At 40.1% G+C, this 22,104-nt stretch overlaps 1 protein-coding gene across 1 annotated transcript; it reads right to left on the bottom strand.

Annotated features, from left to right (window-relative positions):
* Window positions 1-585: 585 nt before the first annotated feature.
* Window positions 586-22,072, bottom strand: arhgdig (Rho GDP dissociation inhibitor (GDI) gamma). Its single transcript, XM_026325316.1, has 6 exons — window positions 21,506-22,072; window positions 11,618-11,791; window positions 10,674-10,757; window positions 4,862-4,938; window positions 3,007-3,070; window positions 586-2,866 (listed from the first exon to the last, which is right to left on the bottom strand). The coding sequence occupies exons 1-6, from the start codon at window positions 21,576-21,578 to the stop codon at window positions 2,667-2,669; spliced, it is 672 nt and encodes a 223-aa protein (XP_026181101.1). The 5' UTR covers window positions 21,579-22,072; the 3' UTR covers window positions 586-2,666.
* Window positions 22,073-22,104: the final 32 nt, after the last annotated feature.

Here is a 22,104-nt window from a genome sequence, read left to right as displayed (position 1 = left end):
CATGCCGAGCAAGTCCTTGCTGCAGGCTCGCTGTGATGAGCCAATAATGACATCAGACTGGGGCCTTCCTCTGCTGCTGGCTCTGCTGCTCCTGGCACTCCTCTACGCCTTCCTGTACCTGCCGGCTACAGCACAGAGAGCCCTGCTGGAGCAGGCGCTCAGCAGCAACAACACCACCTCTGCAGGGACCGCATCGGGCATCGAGGACCAGGACTGATGGAAGCACTGAGAGATGAAGGGTTTTATTTATGGGAAAGCCTAGCACTCACTGACACTGATGGTGTGGTGACTCTCCTGTAGGACAAAGGGGCCATACGCAGCAGACTGTTTGAAGTATTACATAAATAAATAGTCAAAATGTACTTCTTTACTTACTTGTATGTGCATATATTTCTATATATAGTTATTTTCCAATGGTTGGCACTTTGTCCCACTTGGCTCCTCCTCAGTTAGAAACAATGAATTAAGTTTATAACAAAGTATTTTTAAAAAATTAAGCGTCTTGTGGATTTTTTTATAAATAAAATTTGAAAAAATGTTATGATGCATGTTAACCTGCGTACTTTTGACTAATCTGTATCTCTACAGTGTAGCTGTTTATGTAACTCTGTTCATTTTTAATATGATGTAATAATAAAATATCTGTTAACAAAATATTGAGTAGTATAATACTTACATATTTATTTATAAAACGTGTCAGCAAGAGACAGAAGCTGGCCAACTAATCCCTGGATTTATTTTTCATATCTGTTTTGTTATTCGATTATTGTAAATCTGCGACTTCTTTAAAGGAGACATTTCGGTGGTTGTTTGAATTGCCTTTATTAAAAGATATTGGATATTAGATTTGACACAGATATTTGAAGATGCAGCACTTGATTGTTACAGGCTGGAGGGGGCACGAGACACAGGCAGAGTCTTCCAGCTATCTGTGCCTTTAAAATATCCCTGTAAATACTGTATCTGGCAACCATTGACATCTGGATATTGCGTTGGTATCTTTTTGTTCTTTTAATCACATTAAATTTTACAATAAAGTTGTAAAAAAGGAAGAAAGAATTTTGTTAAACCATGCAACACCCAACAAGTCAACATTTACAGTTACTCTTCGATCACAGCAATTTCAAATCGTATTTCAATGTTCAACATGTTCAGCAACAATGACAATATCATATCCAAAGACTTAGCACAATGATGATATTTCTTATTTTTTCACTGGAATTAATCAACCCCTTTAAATATTTGTCTGACAGCTCTCCACTGTCTTTCATCTTAAAATGGTTCATTTACGTTCAAAGCAGAAATATATTGACATCTGGTTTTTAGAAAGGGCTAATTTTGTTCATTGGACTGAGTGAATAGTATCAAATCCTGAAGGACATACATGCATCTCTTTCTACAATATACACACACAGTTACAGTCTTCAACTGGTCTGCTCTTTTAAAAAGCTCCACAAAATCTCCAGAGAACTGGTGCTTTGAAAGCAAACAAAACTTTGAAAAAAGTCCAAGATCCTATGCATGTAGTGCACAGAGTGAAGAGGTGACTCTGAGTTGTGTATTTTTTCACCCCCAGGATGTTTTTAGTTTGAAAAAACTATGAGTTTGATATGAGTTTTTTTTAAATTCCTGAACATAAACATAAAGAAAATACATATTAAATGAAAAGTGACGTTTCTGACATTTCTTACAGATTCTGAATTAAGGGATTTCTGACACTTTGGGCTCCGTCTTAAGACAAACTGGACTTTTACACTCCAGTCATTATTATCTGTGTCACCTCTTTTCGGGGAAATGTTATCCTCAGTGTTTTAGAAGTAAAAAGTGTAATCTTGCTATGGATTCAGTGGCTTTGAACATGTTTTTCTTTTTTAACATGTATTTGTTTACATTTTGGAAAGTTTTGGCATTTCGGCGCCATAAAAAGATGCTGAATTAGTATTTTGCAGTTTATGTATGTACTTTGTACAGGCAACTATCACCAAATTATTTTAATGCTGAAGAAAAGTTAAAAACAGGACAATTCTCAGTCAAGCACTGAGCAGCATCTTTCCCATCACAATTTCTATATGGATTTCTAAGAGATCAGAGATGACGACATCCTCGACAGGGAAAGTCCACCAAATCTAAAAATATGTCTATCATGTCTGTGTATTCAGATTTTTATAAATATGATTTTTGACACAAACTGTGGCAATAGGCACTAAGAGTTGTTTAGCACCTTTACTGTCACCAGGATGCTGCATAAATGTTTCCCTTTGTGGCTCAGCTCACTTTCCTTGTTCCTGCTGTTGGAGACCGTCCACTGCTGCTGTATGAAGGCTTCGACACATGGCAGGATAAGAACACACAGTGGAAGAAAGGGAACTGAAAGTCAAAGGCCTAATGTAGAGACCTAATGTAATGGCTAACTCAGGATAATCGATGAAGAAATAAAGTCCCAGTTGCTCGAGGGTTTCAGGGCACCTGCATTAAACACACAAGGAAGAAAAAGGTAGAAGAAGGGAATAAGGAAGTAGAGGAGGGGGAGGAGAAGCCCTGTGTGCCGGCCATCGCCGGGTTGCTCACAGGAGAAGGTGGAGGAGGGTGAAAGAGGAGAAAGAAAAGATAGAGTTGAAGAACTGGAGTGAAAGATGAGTAGCATCTCTCTCTCTCTCTCTCTCTCTCTATTCATTCCAGTCCTTCTTGATGTCGAGGTTCCACTCCCAGGACAAATAGACGTTCTTGTCATCATCGATGAAGCAGGATTTAATCTGATAGTGACCACGTGTCATCAGGCCTTTGGGGGCCTCGTCAAGCGGGCTCAGAAACTCCTGCTCCTCTGCTTTTGGGCCGTAACTTCCCACCATGTATGACACCTTGTCCACTGAAGGAACAGAGAAAATGGAAATTGAACAACCTGAAGGCGTCTTCACTAAGTATCTCAGCACAAAGAGTCGCTAAATCAGTTTCCTTTTGGGACTATTTATACACGATACACTAATTTAATATCTAAACTCAACTCACCTCTTACTCCTTTTCTGTAGGTCACATGGTGGTACTTCAAGCCAGCAACGATTTCCCTGTTCACCTGCAGACACACAGTTTCATCAAATCGTGACAAACAGGCATCACAGTCGGCATAAACGTGTCATGATCTCAGCTACACACCCGCTTTATCCTGTTCACCCTATCACAGCACAAATAGCAGATATTCTCTCCTGCATTGCACATATGAAACATGAAATATATTTTATTATGTATTTGGTGTAATAACCAAGTTCTATGGTCATTTCTGTATTTTATCGCCTTCACAAAATGGACAAGCTCGGTTTGAGGCAAGAGAGAAGTGTTATCACTAATAAGGTGAGACAAGATTTTAAAAATATTTGATTGAGAAAATTCTCATTTTTAGCTTTTATCGTTGTAGGACCAATGTCAACAAAGCACAGAGGTAAAACGGGTGTCAGTGAAGGTGTTTGTCCAGCAGGTGTCCCCACAGCCGAGCGGACCCAGTTTGATTATTCTCAGCACATCTCCCTTTCCCTCCAGGACCAAGTCCCTGGACTCCAGTTTACCCACATACACTGACCTCTTTTCTTACTACTCCCACACAGTCTCTTCATTTCAACTAGAATCTACTTATTGACAGTTTATGTAAACTACTGTAAATCAACAAATCCAACAAATTGATCAAACCCTGTTTTGTTTCAGCAGAGTTTACCCAGATATTGGGTCACTCACAGGCTGATTCAGCTGTTTTACAGCAACTCCACTGAATCTGTGATGTGAAGAACAACCAGAATCACCTAATACAGGACCAAGTGTTTCTCCCAAAGAAACTTTTCCTCCAAATCCTTTAAAATCTATTTAACAATATCTACTCATGTTGTAGCTTTCGATCCTGGCTTGACATTATTGTTCATTGGTACATTTTTCCGATTCCTGTGGCGAGCTGGGCGTATGTAGAAATATTTAATAATTCCTAATGTTGTTCCATAAACATCCTTTATAGCTGTGCTCTGAGTCACTCCATTCTCCCATGTATATCTGCTCTGTATTTCCTTTCAAAGTGACGCCATTGTCCCCAGTTTTCATTTATTTGTTCTGGACATGAGGGTGCAGCTTGGGAAAAAGCTGTGCATGTTTACACGAGTCTAGAGTGGTTTATTTGTAACAGAGCGAGGAATGAAGGGGAAGAGGACAGAGGTGTGAGAAAGTGGTGACAGGGCAAGTAGTGTACAGCAAAAGAGGAGAGAGATGAAGCAAATGATGCTGACATTAGCTGAGTACCACTTTAGAGATGAAAGTTGTGGGAAAAGTAGGAGAGAAATTGAAATTTTGATGATGATGATGGTGCTACGTCTGGAGGATAACAAGAAAAATGTAATTTCAGGATAAGGGAAAACTTTGACATGCCTGATTACCAAAGTCTTTATGAATCCTCCTCTGGGCTCCATGAAGAAATCTATATCGCAGACTTTGATAGATTCTGGTAAATGACAAATGTGTTTGTGACACTAAAAGGAAAAGTTAAGCTGAGTTTACAGGCTTCGTCCTCAGTGGAGTGTGAATGTTTGGACAAAATTTCATCCCAATCAGTTTGACAATTGCTTAAATATTTGAGTCTGAATTGGGGCATCAATCAGCCAACACAGTGACACATCGTGTCAATAAAACCATCCATCCAGAGAGAAATGACTTTAGAAGCAAACTTCCTGATGTTAAATGAGCTGCTTCTCTAGACTGGATCCTTACTGGCATTATAAATACAACAGCCCATTTAATATGATAATGGCCTTGTTTGGTTGTACAGAACATGGTGGCTACAGTACAGTTAATATCTCCATCCTTTTTATACACACGCATCAGCCCATCTTACCTTGAAGTGGATCTTTAGTCTGTATTTCACTCCTTCCTGTAACGAGAAGCTCTTCTCCTTCAGGGCACTCAGGTCTCCTGCACACGACAATAAAACATCACTCATCTTGTTATAGGATCTCAGCAGATGTGCGGTGTCCATGACGATCACAACATGCAAAACATCTGACTATATGATCACACTGCTGCAGCTGGAACAGTCGACAAACTTGTAAAATAAAAAGTACCGATGAAAAAGGAAATTGGGACTGCTTCAGGAGAAACCGCTCATCTTTCTGCACAGGAAAAGAAAAACATGACAGGGAATGACAGAAATAAGCAAAAACAAATTCACACCAAACAGGCATGTGCTCTTCAATAAGAAAACCACTAAGCAAACATGGTGTCTTCTGTTTCATACGCCTGTACAGCTCTGATATACCAGTAATGTGGTGTCACCGGTAAAAGCACAGAGGCTTCTTTGCACATTAAAGTTGTCTTTGTCATGCTGTGGGGTGAATGGGTTCATACTGAAGAGGAAAAAGCATCCTGGGCCATTGTCGGAGCACAGAGCAATCAGAAACGCATCCACTGCCTAATCACTTTATATCTCAATTTAAACCCAACCACCGGTGCTGAGTGCTTCCTAATGGACAGAGAGAAACAAAAGGATGGAGGAGATAAAGGAGAGATAGAGGGCTGGGGATGAAGAAAAACAGACAGCAGTGATATGAGGAGGAAGAGAAGAGGAAGCTGGGCAAAGAAAGTGACCTACAGATAACACACACACACACACACACACACACACAGACAGCGGATATAGTCAGGAATGACCTATATGGAGTTGCAGGTTTGCTCCTACTGGTATCAGTCATATTAAAAATATATGCATCTGTTGCACAGTCTAAGTAGAAGAGTCCAATAAAGGACCTACAGTGCTGCTGATGTATGAAAACCTTTGCACTCTACTGATGTGTACTGTCATGTTTTCACTTGAAGTGAAATGTCACCTTGTGGTTTAGGGGCTTTATTCCCCAGATATAAGACACTTTAAATCCACATTAGATAAAATCAAAAGTGTATATCATCGAGACAATGAATCTGTAACTCGGTAGCTGACATTTTGTAGATGCACTGCTCTATCTCTGTGTCTTCCTCACTCTTTCTACACTCCCCTCTGCTCCCTCTGAATCCTCTCCTTGTCTCCCTCCTCTCGCCTCCTTAGACAGAGAACAGTGGAAAAACGCCAGATTCCCCAGGGAGCGTCTGACGAGGAAAACAGGTCAGTGTGGGGAGGAGAAGAGATGTTCTTCTCTTTCTCACACACACACACACACACACACACACATACTCACACAAAAACACGGGTATGTACGAGAATGCACAGGCACAGCAAATCAAAATATGGGCTAAAGCTGAAAATGTTGCAGAATAAATCAATTTAAACGCCCATTTCATCATGTTAACTTACTTTTATAACCTATAATAATCACTGCCATAAAATCATAAAAGTCTTGTTTTCTTTGTTTCACCACATTTTTGTGGTTCTTGCATCAGGACAAACATTTAAAACCAACAGATGGCCACTGCAAAGAAAACAAACCTTATTTCACTGCATAAATCTGACATCAACTGTTGCTGATCTAGTCAAAACATGTGATTGGTTTATAAATGACGATGCATTCTGTAGAACAAACTACCCAACAGTCAGTAATAACTAAAAAACACAACAAGAGCCACATAACAACTGAACACTATGTTCAAATCCTTCTGTTTTAAGGAAACAAAATATTGAATTCAGGGAGTTGACTACTACTATTACTACACATTTTGATATCGCTACTTTTAGTTAAATAAATTATATAAATACTTTGGTCAATATTCAGAAGAATAACCTATGGCGGACAACAATATTAAACACAGTAGTCAGTTGAAAAGTTTGATTTCCTGTCGACTGGGGCCCTTAAGAGCCTTTATTACTGCAGCTTCAGTGCAGTGATTAGACTGAAAACTAAAATGAAATCCGTTAATAAGAACATTGCATGACAAATGAGCAGTAGGTTTATGGGAGACAACTATGATTAAGCTCAGACATGGAAGGGAGATTAGAAATTGACTTGCAGTCAAAACATTCATCCTCTTCCTCCTGTTTTCTGCACATGGAGAGTTTCAGCCTTTGCTGCTCGAACAGCAGCAGTAGGACAGAAAAAATACAGAATCTGTCATTATAGTAATAATACATTAGTGAAATTACATCACACCAAAATAATAATGACATTCACATTATTGTAAAATTTGATATTTAACATATACAGAGCCAAACTAGGTCCCAGCGCTGTGTTTACAGTGTTTTATTTTAGTTTTTTGCACAATGGGCCACATTAAGCAAGAAATGTTTACGCCTGGTGGTTTTATTTCTATATAATCAGACACAGAAACACGTTACATGTTGTTTTTGTGCTGCCAGTTCAGCCTGATGCATGTTTCAATGCATAAACATTCGGGACATTGATCTAAACACAAGTAACAGCAGGAGGTTAAATGACAAACACTAATATAGGATTAAGCCAAACACAAAGTGACAGTCTAATAACAGTGTGTCTGCCTGAGGTAAAAGAGAAGCTGGGTGACATCTACAGAGAAATGAAGTGATATATTCAAAATGTGAAGGCGAGTGTGTGTGAGAAAAACTGAAAAATACAGAAACACTGACACAATCTAAAAGAATCTGCACAAAAAGACTAAATCGCATATTGTCTAAGACATTTGCTGTTAATATTCCATCTAATCCATTTTCAGAGCTGTTTACACTCAGGCAATGGATCATTTGTGATGAATCACCCATAAGGAGTGAATATTGTCTTTGCAGGCTCCTCCATTCATATTCCTGCTACGAGACATGATTAATGACTGAAGGTGTCCCCTTCCACATGATGTGCCAATTTCCTATTCAGAGTACAGTTTCAGTGATAACTAAGAAAAATAAAAGGGCTCTGAAGATGTTAATAGTATCATGAGAGGCAGACAAAACAACTGAGATGTGGGTTGTGACTAATCGCAGAAGAAACGTAGAATGCAGACTGGCTGCAGGGTTATGTTTGTGGTTTAGTCACTGGTTATTTGTATTTGTCTGGGCAGTTGCTCCTGCAGGAGAAAAGCAGCCACATGTTGAGGTTGATGTCGTCAGGTAGTAAACAAGTGAACATTTTTGAACAGTCATCTCCACCTGTTGATTTAGAGGGAAGACTGAAAGTGAGTGAACTATTCATCCATCCTAATGCAGGGAAATGTGTCTGTGCATGAATTCATGACAAATATGGTAAATACGACCAAACTCTGTAAATATTATTGGGATCCAATAGGAATGACTGCCCCAGCGAGAGGTTTGATGCACTGCAGGGAGTGCAGGAGGGAACAGATATGAACAGACAGGTTAAGGTTAAGACACTGACCCAAACAACCTCACAGAAGCTGATGGGACAACCAGCGAAGCGTGAAAACTGTCTCCTTTCCTTTCTTCACTCACACTCAGTGTGGAGCACAGTCACCTCTGCTATACTGCGCTGAATTTAAAGCTGTGTTTTGCCACCAATTCTCTCCCTGGAACATCAACACACACAAGCATGGAGAGCAGTAAATTCCCGTTATCTGTGAGGGCACCATGCCACACTGTTAACAGCCTATAGTGTATAATAAGGTCTCTAATGTGTTCAGCCACCGATGGAAAGTCCATTTAACATCCAGTCTGGTGCCGGCTCGGCTATCTGGCTGCAACATGATCCACCAGCAGGACCACTTACTATGCTGCTACTTAGCTATAGATTTATGGTGGGAGATGCTTTTCTCTCCACAAGCATTCAGCACTTTCTCCATTTCTTTTTACTGATACAGCACAAACACATACAAACACATTCATCCTAATGAAACCGAATTAATGCAGTAATTATTTGAACATCTTCCAGGGGAAAATCCAGACAATACAAAATATCACAGATAGCAGTGACACCTCATGAACCTTTAATCTTCTCCATACAATCATCAGGGGCAGACTGCAGACTGGTGGCAGCATCATGTTTCAACAAATTTCACAAATCACAAATTGCTTGTAAGTTCCAGAAATATTGGTGAGCCCACCAGAGATGTTGCAAGCTCATGCATTAGTCATAAGATTGGAGTTTGTTGTGATTGGTAAAAGATGTTCGTTAATGCAAGAGGAAACAGGCTGCATATTAACTGTGTTACGGTACCTCTGGATCATTACCATAAACAAATAAGGCAATAATGAAATTCAGTTACATGATTTCTAGTCTGTGGTGAAGCCTTTTTAAGAGGAGATAATCCCATTAGTCACCCTTGGGTGAAGATGGCCATGTCAGCTGGTTGGTCAGAGAGCTCTTTGTCCAGAGCCTGAATGTTTAGATGCTTTTCATTTATTGATAAACCAAGATGTCTCCTACAAATTGTGCCCAGATACGGCTAGTTAGCAATATCATCCAGTTAGAAAAACAGAAACAGAAAAATCATGATCTTTGTCAAATATTGAAAAAGTCAATGCTAAATGCACTGCAACTGAAAAAAAAAACACAAACACATTTTGGTAACATAACCCCAAAAGAATTTACAGTTCTGTTGACGCATATTTGGCAAATGTATCTTGCACAGCATTCATGAGCCTGAGGAAACGAGTCCTAAGTATTTGATGAGACCCTGAGATTTATGCTGTCACTGCCTGAATAATACCGACGTCTTATAAAGTGGTAGTCCTTGGGGAACGTTCTTAAAGACAGATATAAAAAAAGATCACAACTGAAGTGAATCAGGGTGGGATTGTTTGGCTTTTAATCCCAGGTGTTGGTACATACGTGAATCATGTGACTTAAGACCAAAAGGACAGTGTAATGCTCATCAAAACAATGCATCAAGCAGAAAGAAATATTATACATCACCTTCTTCTTCTGCAAAGATTTTATGGCACAAAGCTGAACTTCATGTGTATAATTGGTGTCTGTGTTAGAAATACCCAGCCTGAGACTACTCAAGTTATTTTCCATCTGCCTTTTGCTTCTTCTATCACCTATGACTGAGATCCAATCTGAAAGCATTACATCTGTCTGGTCAGGAAGAACAGTGTGCTCTTCCCATTTCACACAGTGACACATGCACCTTCATGGCTGCTTCATACTTTAAAGCTCTCAGACAAAACTGCATAGTACAAAGTCAGTATTGCCTAGCAACCAGATGACCTTTCTTAGTATTCATAGTAATACCTGATTCTGTGTTTTTAGTGTCTGATTGTGCATGCAGTGTGTGTTAGAGGGGTAAATCCTCAGGTAAGGAAAGATGAAAGCTAATTCTGCTTTAAGTGAAATCAGAAACACAAACACACACACACACCCAAAGACAGATCGATCCTTTCTTTAACTTTGGGAATGACATAATTTCTCTGCAGCTGCCCGATTGTCATTCACTGCAGACACACACACAGACACACACACACACGTAAACTCACAGAGACCTCACCCCCCTGACCTGCATGTTGCTGTCGCCTGCACCGGGGGAAACGTCAATACTGCCCACTAAGCAAACATTTAGCCTCTCTCACGCATGGACACACCCACACCCACTGCAGTCATGCTGCACATACAATGCAATGCAGCACAGTGGAGGCTGTCGATGCCTTGCTCCAGGGCATAGAGGTGATTTGTGTCACCATATAGGAAATGCAATACACAGCCACGCCTTGCAGCCTACTAACTCAGGGTTAAAGGAGAAAGGAAATGCAGATGAAGAAGAATAAACAGAAGAATGAAAGTGTGATGAAATGAATGCGTTACCTGTCAGGTCCATGGTGATTGGTCCAGGGGCCTCGTCACACAGCAGGGTCAGTCTGGTCACTTGGACATTTGGCCCAGAGACGTCTGGAGAGGAGAAACTGGCTATTAGAGTAGTCACACATTCATTTATTTCTGCAAATTTCTGAAATTTCCAAATTTGGCAAAGTTAGATGAGACATGATCAGCTTAGCTTAGTACTGGAATAGAATAAAACTAGGGGAAACACCAGAACCATACCCAAAGAGAAATGACCTAATGATTGTGCTAAATGCTTTAAAATTCAGCACAATGCGAACACAAATGTAACAGATTACATGGTAATCCATCAAACCCCAAACATCCAGGTTAAGGTGGTGCTAGAGGAAGGATCACCAAAGCCAAGGAACTGTTATTTGCACAAAATATAATCTCAGTGCACCTGATGGAACAAACTGGTGGACCAATCGATTGGACTGCTATGAGAGCCATACTGCCAGAATGGCTAAAACATATTGAAAGCCCATTTACTGATGCTGAACTGACATTCACAGAAGTTGCAGTTTTAGCTGAATATACTAAAATATCACAGTCTCTACATATTGCAGCCACTGTAGAATAAAGAACCTGTACAAACTCAGTTCTGTGGTCTAACATCAGGATTCACCATGTACAGACTGAGAGGTAAATGGCTTCTGTTTGACAATGAAGTCCCCCCTCTGCCTTTCCTGCTCTATTTGATGTTAGTACGATGGAGATGAGATGGGAGTCAGAGTCATTCCACTGATATCAGCTATCATGGAGCAGCTGCTGGATTAGAGATGCTGAGGCAAGCATTTCTCTTCCTGTGTGAGTTTGATCAGAAGGTGAGGACTATTACATTGAGTCTGTATTATTAACGCTGCAGTAACACTGGGCACCACCTGTTTTTCTATCACCACAGGATAATAACACACACACACACACACCTGCCGTCACTGGTGCCGTCCCCAGCAGGGTCTGCTTGTACTTGACCAGACTCTCATCATCTTTGTCCAGCTGCTGAATCTCCTGCAACGACTTCTGGGCCGGAGGATTGTAGTTGAGGTTTCTCTCATCCTCCTCCTCCTCGATAGGCAAATCCTTCTTGTCAGCCATCAGACCTTCCAGAAAGCAGGGAGAAGACATTAAAGCTCCACTCTCACACGTGCAGGAGCTTTTCTAGAGCGGTGATGGCCGACACACTCCCACAAGCCACAGAATAATTTAAATTATTGTTTCAATGGTTTATCAGTTTCCTCACCCAAACATTTGACCACTTTCTTAAGCTGTTTTGTGTAACCTCACTTTTAGCCACTTGTGCCTTTTCCAAAGCTCAGGGAAGCCTTCCTCTTTCAACCAGATATGCTGCTTCTACTCAATCTTTTCAATGGCTCATATTTGTTTTGACATTTTAGTATATTTTATCGATTTTTTTCTTTTTTGTAAATTGATCTTACAAGTATTTATCCCCCTCTGTTTTGTTTTTCAGCATTTTGCAAATAAATTGATGCTGATGGTTTTATAGTGTGTAAAGTAAGTTGGTCAACTGCAGTTTCTAAAATCTGATATACACTGTATAAAACTGAATTTAATCCATTTTTGTTACTACTACTATTATGATCATTTATCCATTACGTCTAGCTAACCGCTGTTGCTGTTTCAGCTTTTCTGCTTGCTTGTTAATTGGTTTCACCCTGAACTGATGTGGTGTTCAGATGCTAAAAGTTCATATGGTGGACAAATTAATTATTATTAGTTTTTTAATTGGTTGAGCCACTTGACAATCTCTCATCCCCTGAACCCGATTTGGAATCATTGTTGTAGAGAAATATGTGTGTCGGATAAATGTATTGGTTTGTTAGGAGGCTAAGCTGAGAGGAAGCTGTCATAAGTTAAAGGAAATGTGACACTAACTTCTGTATTGACAAAACATGCTCTAAATTGCTGTTGGTGTTATTTCATTTCCAAGTAATCTCAGTGACAGTTTTGTTGCCGTTTAACAAAATATAATATATCAGGTTCTAAAAAGAGGCCGATCTCTGTCCGTACTCTAAAAATTATTAAGGAACTAACAGTAAAATAATGAAATGTGGCTCTCTGACAGTCACCTGGAAAGTGCAAAGAAGGAAAATGCAAATAACAGTTGCAGCTAAACTCAGCAGCAGTCAGTACTTCTATGTTATATTTCAGTGGTTGAAAACTCAGCCCACAGGCAAGATTGCTTAGTGTCTGGGATAAGACATATAACTCTATGTGGGCCAGCTCCAGCCATCCGGGCTTTGATTTCATCAGGGATTTTGATTCAATATCAGATTTTACAGACATTTGATAATGTGTTCTGCAAGCTGAGATTTCAATCTAGCTTCTCAACCTCATCTGCACCTCCAGAGGGTGAATACTCCGACTGAAATCGTTTCAATAAATGGAAGGATTTGAACTCACAAAACCATAATCAACAGCAGTGACAAGAGCGTAATAGTTTTATGGTTGACAAAATCATTTCTGTAAAACTGGATCACAGTAAAGCTGAGACAATTATACTAGAAAGTACAGTAAAAAGATGCACCACTGGCAGACTTTTATTATTTCCCAGGGTCAAAACTGCAAACGGTGTTAAAGGTGATCAGATATTTTCATACGGACTAACAATCAGCTCGAAAAGCCTTTAAAATCAGTTTGACATGCTAGAAAATTCATGATTCGTGATAGTTGATAAACTGATAAATAACCTATTTCGCAATGTTAGAGTTGAGGAACATGTGCATCACACACACGCACAAAGATCCGCTTCTACAAGAAAATAGTCACATAGTAACAAACCCAAACGCACAGTGCATACCTCCAGAGTCCAATCATCTGGAGAACTGGAAACATGCAAACTCTGCTGTGGACGTTTGTTTACTGTGCTGTACCAGCCCAGTGTAATAGCCTCTGGTTCTGTTTTTACTGTTCATAATGAGACGTCTCAGTGTGTATCAGCTCTGAGCTGTGTGTAGAGGTAATTGGATGACACAGAGACGTACACGCACACACAAAAATTTTGTCACAAAACCATCTAATGCATAAAAATGCACACAGCCACCGGGTGTTATGGATTCTGTAAACATTAGTGGAAATCAAAAGCGTTAACGGGAACATAATGACCCAATTCAAGTGTCAACACACAGATGCATGCGTACTCTGTGTTAGTAGCAGCACCCCACCCAGTGAAACACGGCCGTCTTCGCCCCGTCACCATGGCAACCCTTTCAACTCCCCTTGCGGTGACATCACCTTTGCTGTGGAGCTCTTTTATAAGACTGAATATACACAGTGGAGCATTTACTTTCACTTGCAGCAGGAGAGATCCATGAAATGCCAGTTTTAATGTGCGCTGCACACACAGACACACACACACACATGCACATTTCCATTGATCTATATTTACTGGATGGTTTCCTTGTTATTGGTTATAATCCCTTGGTTGTAGCTTTTCTGAAATCAATATTTAGCCACTGTGTATTTCTACTTAAATCATTTTTATAGTACAGGTAATTTTTTTTTTTCACTGCAGTGAAGTTTTTGACATAAGGCTCCATGTATCATTGACTTTTTATCCCTGATTCAAGACAAAGTTCACAAGTCCAGGCATGGGAAGCTACAGCTGGGATGGCACGTTAGATAATCAGGGAAAGTGCACATGGACATGGATAAATACTAGGGAGCTAATGAGCTGGTGGGTGTGGGGAAATCAGGCGGACTTACTGTAGGGCAAGTGGTGGGAGTGTCAGGGTCTGAAATGATGAGAGAGATAATGAATATGACAAAGGCAGGCAGAGAAGAAAATTAATAACTGATTGAACAAGTTAACTACCAGCACTTAGCACAGTGAATAGTTAGCATCGGGCGTTACAGCTAAAGATGTTTGTAGTGGACATGTGATTGATTTTGCACAGGTTATCACTGGCTAAAGGTGATAAATGCTCATTTTTGAAATCTCTCCATCTATATTTGCAAACTTAATATTTGTTTCCTTTCTCTAAAAAACATTGCAAAGCTGTTTTATTCAACAGAACTTCTTAAATCTAAATGGCCTTTTACTCAGATTTCAGTTAGACGTAACACTGCACTGACAAGGTGATATTAATTTCAATGCTGGTTTACATTACTTTTGCTGCTGGTCTTAGTTTAGCCTTTGAAACTGTTGACTATAAAATGCTGTGTGACACTAAACTGTAAGCCTATCTGGTACACTACTGGCCATAAGGCATGGGTTTGGTTGTTGCCATTGATAGTTTAGAAAGTTAGTCAATGACCATCACATGTGGAGTTCCTCAAGGTTCATTTCTGGGGCCTCTATTGCACCAGCTTTATACTCTATAAAGATGAAAATCCATAAAATATAGTTTTAATAGACTTTAATTTAAGCTTTACAAGTCATATTAAAGCAACATCTATATTTTCATTGTATCATCTCTAACAAATAGTAAAGCTAGATATAAGCCAACTTATACAAGTATTTCTTCTTTTTTACTTTGAACTGACTCCAAGTTTTAAACGCAATGTTAAAAAAAACATTTGCTTTCATTGATAAAGACAGACTAAAGGTAATTTATTCTAATATTTATTTCAAAATGTAATAGAATTGAATATGAATTCATACAACCTGATATTATTATTACATTATTTTATTTGCACATTATATGCAGTACTGACAACAGCTGTTTAGCTGCTAGGATTCCAGATGCTACTGTATGTGCTGGTTCCAGCTCATTTATGAAAGGAACCTAAAATATTAACATTTATATAAAAGAAGTTAAAGATCAAATATTTAGGATGGTTCATTGAAGGTGCATGCTTCTATTGATCTGTGAAACTCTTACCCAGCAAAGTATTGGAAATATTAAATCTAATGCTGATTTCTCCCTCTCTCTCTCTCCTACACACAGATTAAACACAAACTCTAGTATTTCAGATGTGGATGGTACGCGACTTCATAAATGATTCACCTCACTGTAGTTACATGTCAGACTCTATAGTCCACCCCCACAGGAGCGTACATATGCACTCACTGCAGCATTAAAGTGTTTCTGAGCTGCTACCAAACCCATTTCTTCTCTGACATCTGAGAGTCCTTTTTTGATCTCTGGGCTGCTGAGCTGTCAGAGAAACTGCATCAATTGACATTTATTGTAAAAGGCTGGACCAGGTCCGCACAGAGATCTGATATAACTGCTATAAGTGTTTTAAATACGGATTTCTTTAAAAGTTTCAGTGGCAAGCCTACTTATTTATTTTCACCAGGTTAAATTAGTTTAAACATCAGAATAACTGAGCTTGTAGCAAATAATTATTCTCCTATTGCTGAAAAAATGAAGTGAATAGGAGCAGTTTTGTAACAATGAGCAAATCTTTTCTGTCCAGCAGATTATGTCAAAACTTAATAAGACTTTCAACATCTTTTAATTGCTGGATTAAACATGCAGGGTTAAAACCCAACCATATTGTGTGAATCAGTTGTTAGAAACAAGCTAACACCAGCAAAAAGCTGGCGGTGTGCTTGTGTGTGGCTTTTATTGCACGGATGTGTGCGATCCAACTGTTTCAGCCTCCATCTGTGATGTGATATTAACTGGTGGATTTTCTTTGATGCCCCTCAAACTGCCTCAGTACCCCAACAGCTTCTCAAAGCATTGCCTGGATCATTACACGTGCCTGCTGTGAAATATACGGTGCAAGTATAAAACAGCACTTTCTGCTGTTGTGGGAAAACTTAAAATCATGAATGGTGACAAGTTTGACTTATATATTTATGTGTCTAAAGAGAGCTGCTGCTGGAAAACAACAAAAAAGTCCATATACTGTAACTGAAGTCACTTGTTACCTCTAATAAAATGGTGTCACTAAGTCAATGATGGCTTATGAAACAACTGACAAGAGACTCTCACCCCTCCAACACAGGAACAAGGTCCAAATACTGAAAGTTGTGATTGTATCTTCTTGTCTCTTCTTTTAGTCATTCTCTGTCCTTAGGGGTAGTTTTGCATCATTTTGAGGTCATTCTGTGTCTCTTTGTGGTCATTCTGTGTCACTCTGTGGTCATTTTGCATTATTATGTGGTCATTCTGTGTCTCTGTGGTCATTTTGCATTATTTTGGGGTCATTCTGTGTCTCTTTGTGCTCATTTTGCATTATTGTGTGGTCATTCTGTGTCTCCGTGGTCATTTTACATTATTTGGGGTCATTTTGTCTCCTTGAGGTCCTGCTGTGTCTGTTCGTGATCATTTTATCTCCTTGAAGGTGCCTTGTGTGTCTTTCTAGTCATTTTGCATTGTTTGACATTATAGTATAATTTTCCCATATAGTCCAGTACAGGGTCCACTTACTCCTTAGCCATTGAAGAATCTGCCCATGCACTATTTATTACTTATGTGGATTTGTAGGCCCAGCTGGGTGCCTAAACCTAATGGTAAAATAACTTGGGATTCATTTATATTATTTGTCACTACCTAATAAAATGCACAATAATTTATCTTCTTTTTTTTTCAGTGACTGTTGAAGTGTATCAGAACTTTACCTTTATTTGTTTATTTATTATATTTAATTTGATTTTTTAAAGCCAGTATGGTTTTATGTGCAGTACAAGTCAAGTCAGACTGTGTTTATCTGATGATAACGGCAACAAAATCAACATGTTTAGTGAAAATCAACACAACAATCTGTTTAGCTTCAGGGGGTAAAAGGTACAAAGGGGATATGAAGAGGACTTTCACATAAAGGTGCGCACACTGAGCATGTTAAAGGTATAAAACACTAAATGTATTGTAGCTGTTACTTTTTACATGACTGCTCCTGTTTCTTTAGACAGCACTGTCACAGTTTGGCACTAGTTCCTGGAAAAAGAATTGTGGTTTTGACAATTTTAAGTTTAATCGTTCAGTGTTGATACAGGAATAGAAATTCCATGTCTATGTTGACAAGTGCAAAAACTGTATATGCAGTACAATAAAAAAATCAACTAGAAGATATTACGTTAGTCCTACTTAACTATGACCTTCTTATTTAAGTCTCAGCAAGAAAACAAGTAAGTATATTTCTCCAAATGTCAAACTATTCCTTTAGGAAAGTAGACTGTTTAAGTTTGTACAATTATGTTCATCTACACGATTGAGACTCCTTAAAATTCTGTCTCATAAATAGGGCACCATCTCACAAACTAAAGAGGAAGTGTTTAATTTCATTGGGACTTTAAATCATCAGAGTTAAACGGCTCTCTTTTTTTGCCTTAACAGCCTTCATCTGTTTTCATTATCACTTCCTGTCTGGCTCCTTTTTCTTTAACCCAGATAACTGTTCACTGTGTCAGGACTACGCTTCTTTCTCACTGTGTCTGTGTGTTTGCGAGTGTGTGTGCGCCCTAAGCACTGATTTGTGTTTGTTATAGTCCTGTAGTCCTGTTGTCACTGCCCTGTTCTAATACTATAACGAGACCTCTGGGACACACACACACACACACACGCACAGATATATAAAGAGACACAGCGTCACAGTGACACAGTGAGACACAGAAGATAAGAAAAAGTCTTTCAGGCCTTTGTGAAGCCAATAGCAGCTTTTAAATATCAACATAACAACATTACAGCAGAGTGTGACTGCTGTCAGAGTGTGGTCTTTTCTGCCATGACACAATCAGAATCAATCTGTCACCTGAAAGATTTGCAGTCAGAGGTGCAGACACCCTGTCAACCCTAGAGACACTCATAATACTTCATCACGTTAACCAGAAAATCGCTGAAATCTCATTTCCCATGTATCCTTCTTGATGAAAAACTGAGCTGACAAATAAATGATATCAACTACTGAGACCGGTGATATCACCATGGTCATGACTAACACTGCAGCTTCTGTTTACATTCAGCATCCTGAATTCTGCAGATCTGACACACTCATTCATGTGCTTTGACAATAACCTTGAAGTCATGCAGCTGCACATCTTACTTTTGCAGTTTTAAAATTGCATTACCGTCATTTAGCGTCTTCATTTTCAGGGAAAAATTAAAATGTAAGATATTCAGTGTATCTCTCCAGGGTAAGAGGAACAGCACAGACACATTTATACGTATCAAATCATAATGTGAGCCTATATAATGCACTTACTCTTTGTATTGCTGTGGGATTACATGATTACATGCCTTCGCTGCAGCACAGAAAAATCAGCATGTGACACTAAAACACTTTCGTAAGGAATCCAGCTGGTGCTACACAGCTTTTCAACTTTGTCCCATTCAGTTTTGCTAATATGCATCACACTGTACATCATGCACTTTGCAGTATTCCAGTGAAAATGACACTTCAGTTAAGAGGAAACATGCTATCATAAAGCACAGTGCAGCCATAATGACTAACAATTTTTGGGCACAGAAATGTGTGGATCGCTGTGTACTACAGTCTTTTCAAGTTAGCAACCAAAAAGCCACCGATTGGCTGCTGCAGATTTACTTAAATGCACAGGACTGAGTATGAATAGACATCTATGTCCTCACACGCATTTCTTTTCATTCCTCGCAGGAACCTCAACTTCAAACCAGTTAGCTAGTTTAAAATTTCTTGATTAACATGGTGGCCACCAGCATCTGGTCTGCACAAAAAAAGACCAAGTTCCCACAGTGTGAGTTATACCAGGCACACACACACACACACACACACACACACACACACACACAGGTATCAGGTATCAGACAGTCTGAGGACCAGTCAAAATGTCCCCAGTTTCCTAAAATGTCCTCATTCCCATGGTATCAAACCGGTCCACACACAGACAAGCATAGACAGTGATTTGTCCTCAGCTGCAAGTGGGGAGGGAGTGCCCATCCTATTCAGTGTCAGAATTTAAGTATAAAGAAAAGAAAGATGGAGACAGAGAGCCTGTGGAAAGGAGGAGGATAGAAAAGAGATTCCAACTGCCTGCGCTGGTGTTTGCTGATTGGCAGCTCATGAAGAGTGTTAAGCCACACAGACCTCACCCACTCTCTCTTTACCACACACACACACACACACACACACACACACTTTGTAAAATATCATAAACCACTCAGCTTTCCTCTCCCACTAACAGCTACTGACAGAACGTTCCTTTCATTTATTAGCCCCTCTTCTCTTTTCCCTCCTCATTTCCTTTCTCATCTTCCACCTACTCTCTTCTTGCTCCTCCACTAACCATTTCCACTTCTCATCTCTCTTCTTCCATTGCCTCCTCTTGGTCTATCTTACAGGTCAGCCCGTCACTCTTCTTCTTTTTCTCCTCAGCCTCCCACCTTCTCCAAACCTTTTTTCTTCTTTCCATCACTCAGTCCTCCTCGCCTCGTCACTTTGCGCTACTCTTGCCATTTATCTTCCACTCAGTCGCCTCCTACGTTCCTATCAAAATCTCACCCTCCTCCTCGTTTTTTAAAATTTCCAGCCAAGTGTTTTTGATGCATCATCCACAAAAAAAAAAAAGCCTGCACATAAATGACACATGAATTATCAAAAAAAAAAAAAAGAACGGACATTCGGCGCGAGCAGCTAACAAATGTTTCAGTACTCCTGCTCCAACAGTGACTTTGGGTGTCTCCACTGAATAAAACACCAGTTGTAGTTATAAGCACTTTAATGGTGCCCAAACCAACTGAAGTTCAACATTTAGGAAGGAAGATTGGCATTCATTGGCTTTAACCCAGATAGAAATAGAGTCTCTTGTTTAAGAAATGAAGGATGGTTGAACTTTAAGGTGCCAGGATTGAAGCAGCAGGCAGTAAATCAGCAGTAGAAACAGCCTGAATAGCAGAGACACAAAGATCTATGTTTCATGACTGGAGCATAGTAATCAATTCAAATTGCAGCTTGAAATTCATTGAGTTAATGGAATAGATTATTCATGGTCTCCTTAGATCTTAAATGACACTTCACCTCCACTTCCACAGAATGTCTTTTTCTTATGCTTCTTCTCTTGTAGTTGTCAGTGTGGTTTTCCCACCTCTTCTCTCTCTCTGTCGGTTTCTGTGTCTCTTTTCAAATTACTTCACTGACTTTTTCCTTTTGCATCGATCTCCCTGTGTCTTTTCCTTTTTTTTCTCCTTATCTCACAAAGCACACACTCTTATACACACACCTGTGTGAGGGGAAACCCCAGGGCTGCTCCACCATCTGCAGTGTAGTTAACACGCACACACACACACACGCACACACACAGAGAGAGAGAGAGAAAGGCTTGCATTGCATATAAAATACTCTTGCAAACACAAAGGCAAAGACACACTGTTTTAAGAAAAGCAGCTGCCGGTGACATCATTTGACTCCTGCATATGCTGTGTCATCTCACACACACACACACCTGCTACACCTGGTGCTCACATCTCTCACAAAAACACACCTTTTTGCACGTGCAGTTGGGTATGTAAATCTGAGCAGAAACACACACAAACACACACACACAGGAGATAGTGTAGAAAGGGATCAATAGCTATTGATCTGCCACCTTTGGCTTGTCTTGGCAGCGCTTCATGTTAGGCATGAAAACGTCCACACCCGCCACGATAAAGACACGTAGAGGCACGCACACACACACACACACACACACACACACACACACACACACACACAGGTGAACATCCTATAAAACTGACACACACCCACAGATTTTATTTCATTTCTGTTTTATGAATGCCACAAATCAAACCATAAAATGCAAGTTTCATGCACAGGATAACTTGGATAACTGAAGTTATACTAATCCACCAGAGCACACGCATGCACGCACACATGCACACATGCACACACACACACACACACACACACACACTCCTCCATCACCTCACCTCTGTAGCACATAGTCAGCCACAGCAGCTCCAGCACCTGACCCCCAAACTCACACACGTCCAATCCCAGCATGGTGCTTCTGCGGGGTTGCGACAGCTGGATGAAGAAAAACCAGAGAACCGGGGGGGGACTTCCACAGGTAGCAGCAAAGTGGCAGAGCAGCGACAGATTAAATAGAGGAGAATCCACAAAAGTCTTGGATTGAAGAGAAAAGGGGTCAGGCGAGCATCTCCACCCCAGAGGAAAATTTTAAAAATGTAGTTATAGGGGTTTTCGGGGTAAGAGGACAAGGACTGATGCGAGAGAGGCAGGGAGGGTATCCTTGGGTGTGGGTGTGGACGAGATGGGGATGTGTGTGAGCTGGAAAGCGAGGATGGAGAGAGGGAGGGTGGGTGAGGAAGAAGCAGCAGACACAAGGAGCAGCCGGCTTTCTACACTTCTTCTTCTTCTTCTTCTTCCCTTTGGTAAAGTAGAGCTCAGTGGAAACAAAGACCAAGAAATGCCTAAATGCTGTCAGCTGTTGGTTTTCTGCGTGCAGCGGGGGCTCTGGGAGCTATGGAGGCAGGCAGACGCCGGTTTAGCCAGCAGAGTCGTCTGC

The sequence above is a fragment of the Mastacembelus armatus genome, chromosome 8 (assembly GCF_900324485.2).
Source record: "Mastacembelus armatus chromosome 8, fMasArm1.2, whole genome shotgun sequence".
NCBI classification, from domain to species: Eukaryota; Metazoa; Chordata; class Actinopteri; order Synbranchiformes; family Mastacembelidae; genus Mastacembelus; species Mastacembelus armatus.
This window is presented reverse-complemented; position numbering and strand designations above follow the sequence as displayed.

Bases quoted from the DNA above. Each gene is read 5' to 3' on its own strand.
- arhgdig (XM_026325316.1), bottom strand. From the start codon at position 21,578: ATGCTGGGATTGGACGTGTGTGAGTTTGGGGGTCAGGTGCTGGAGCTG. The intron at 11,792-21,505 runs GTGAGGTGATGG...GCTTTCTGGAAG, and splicing joins GCTGACTATGTGCTACAGAG to GTCTGATGGCTGACAAGAAG. The intron at 3,071-4,861 runs GTAAGATGGGCT...GTGTGTCTGCAG, and splicing joins GACTAAAGATCCACTTCAAG to GTGAACAGGGAAATCGTTGC.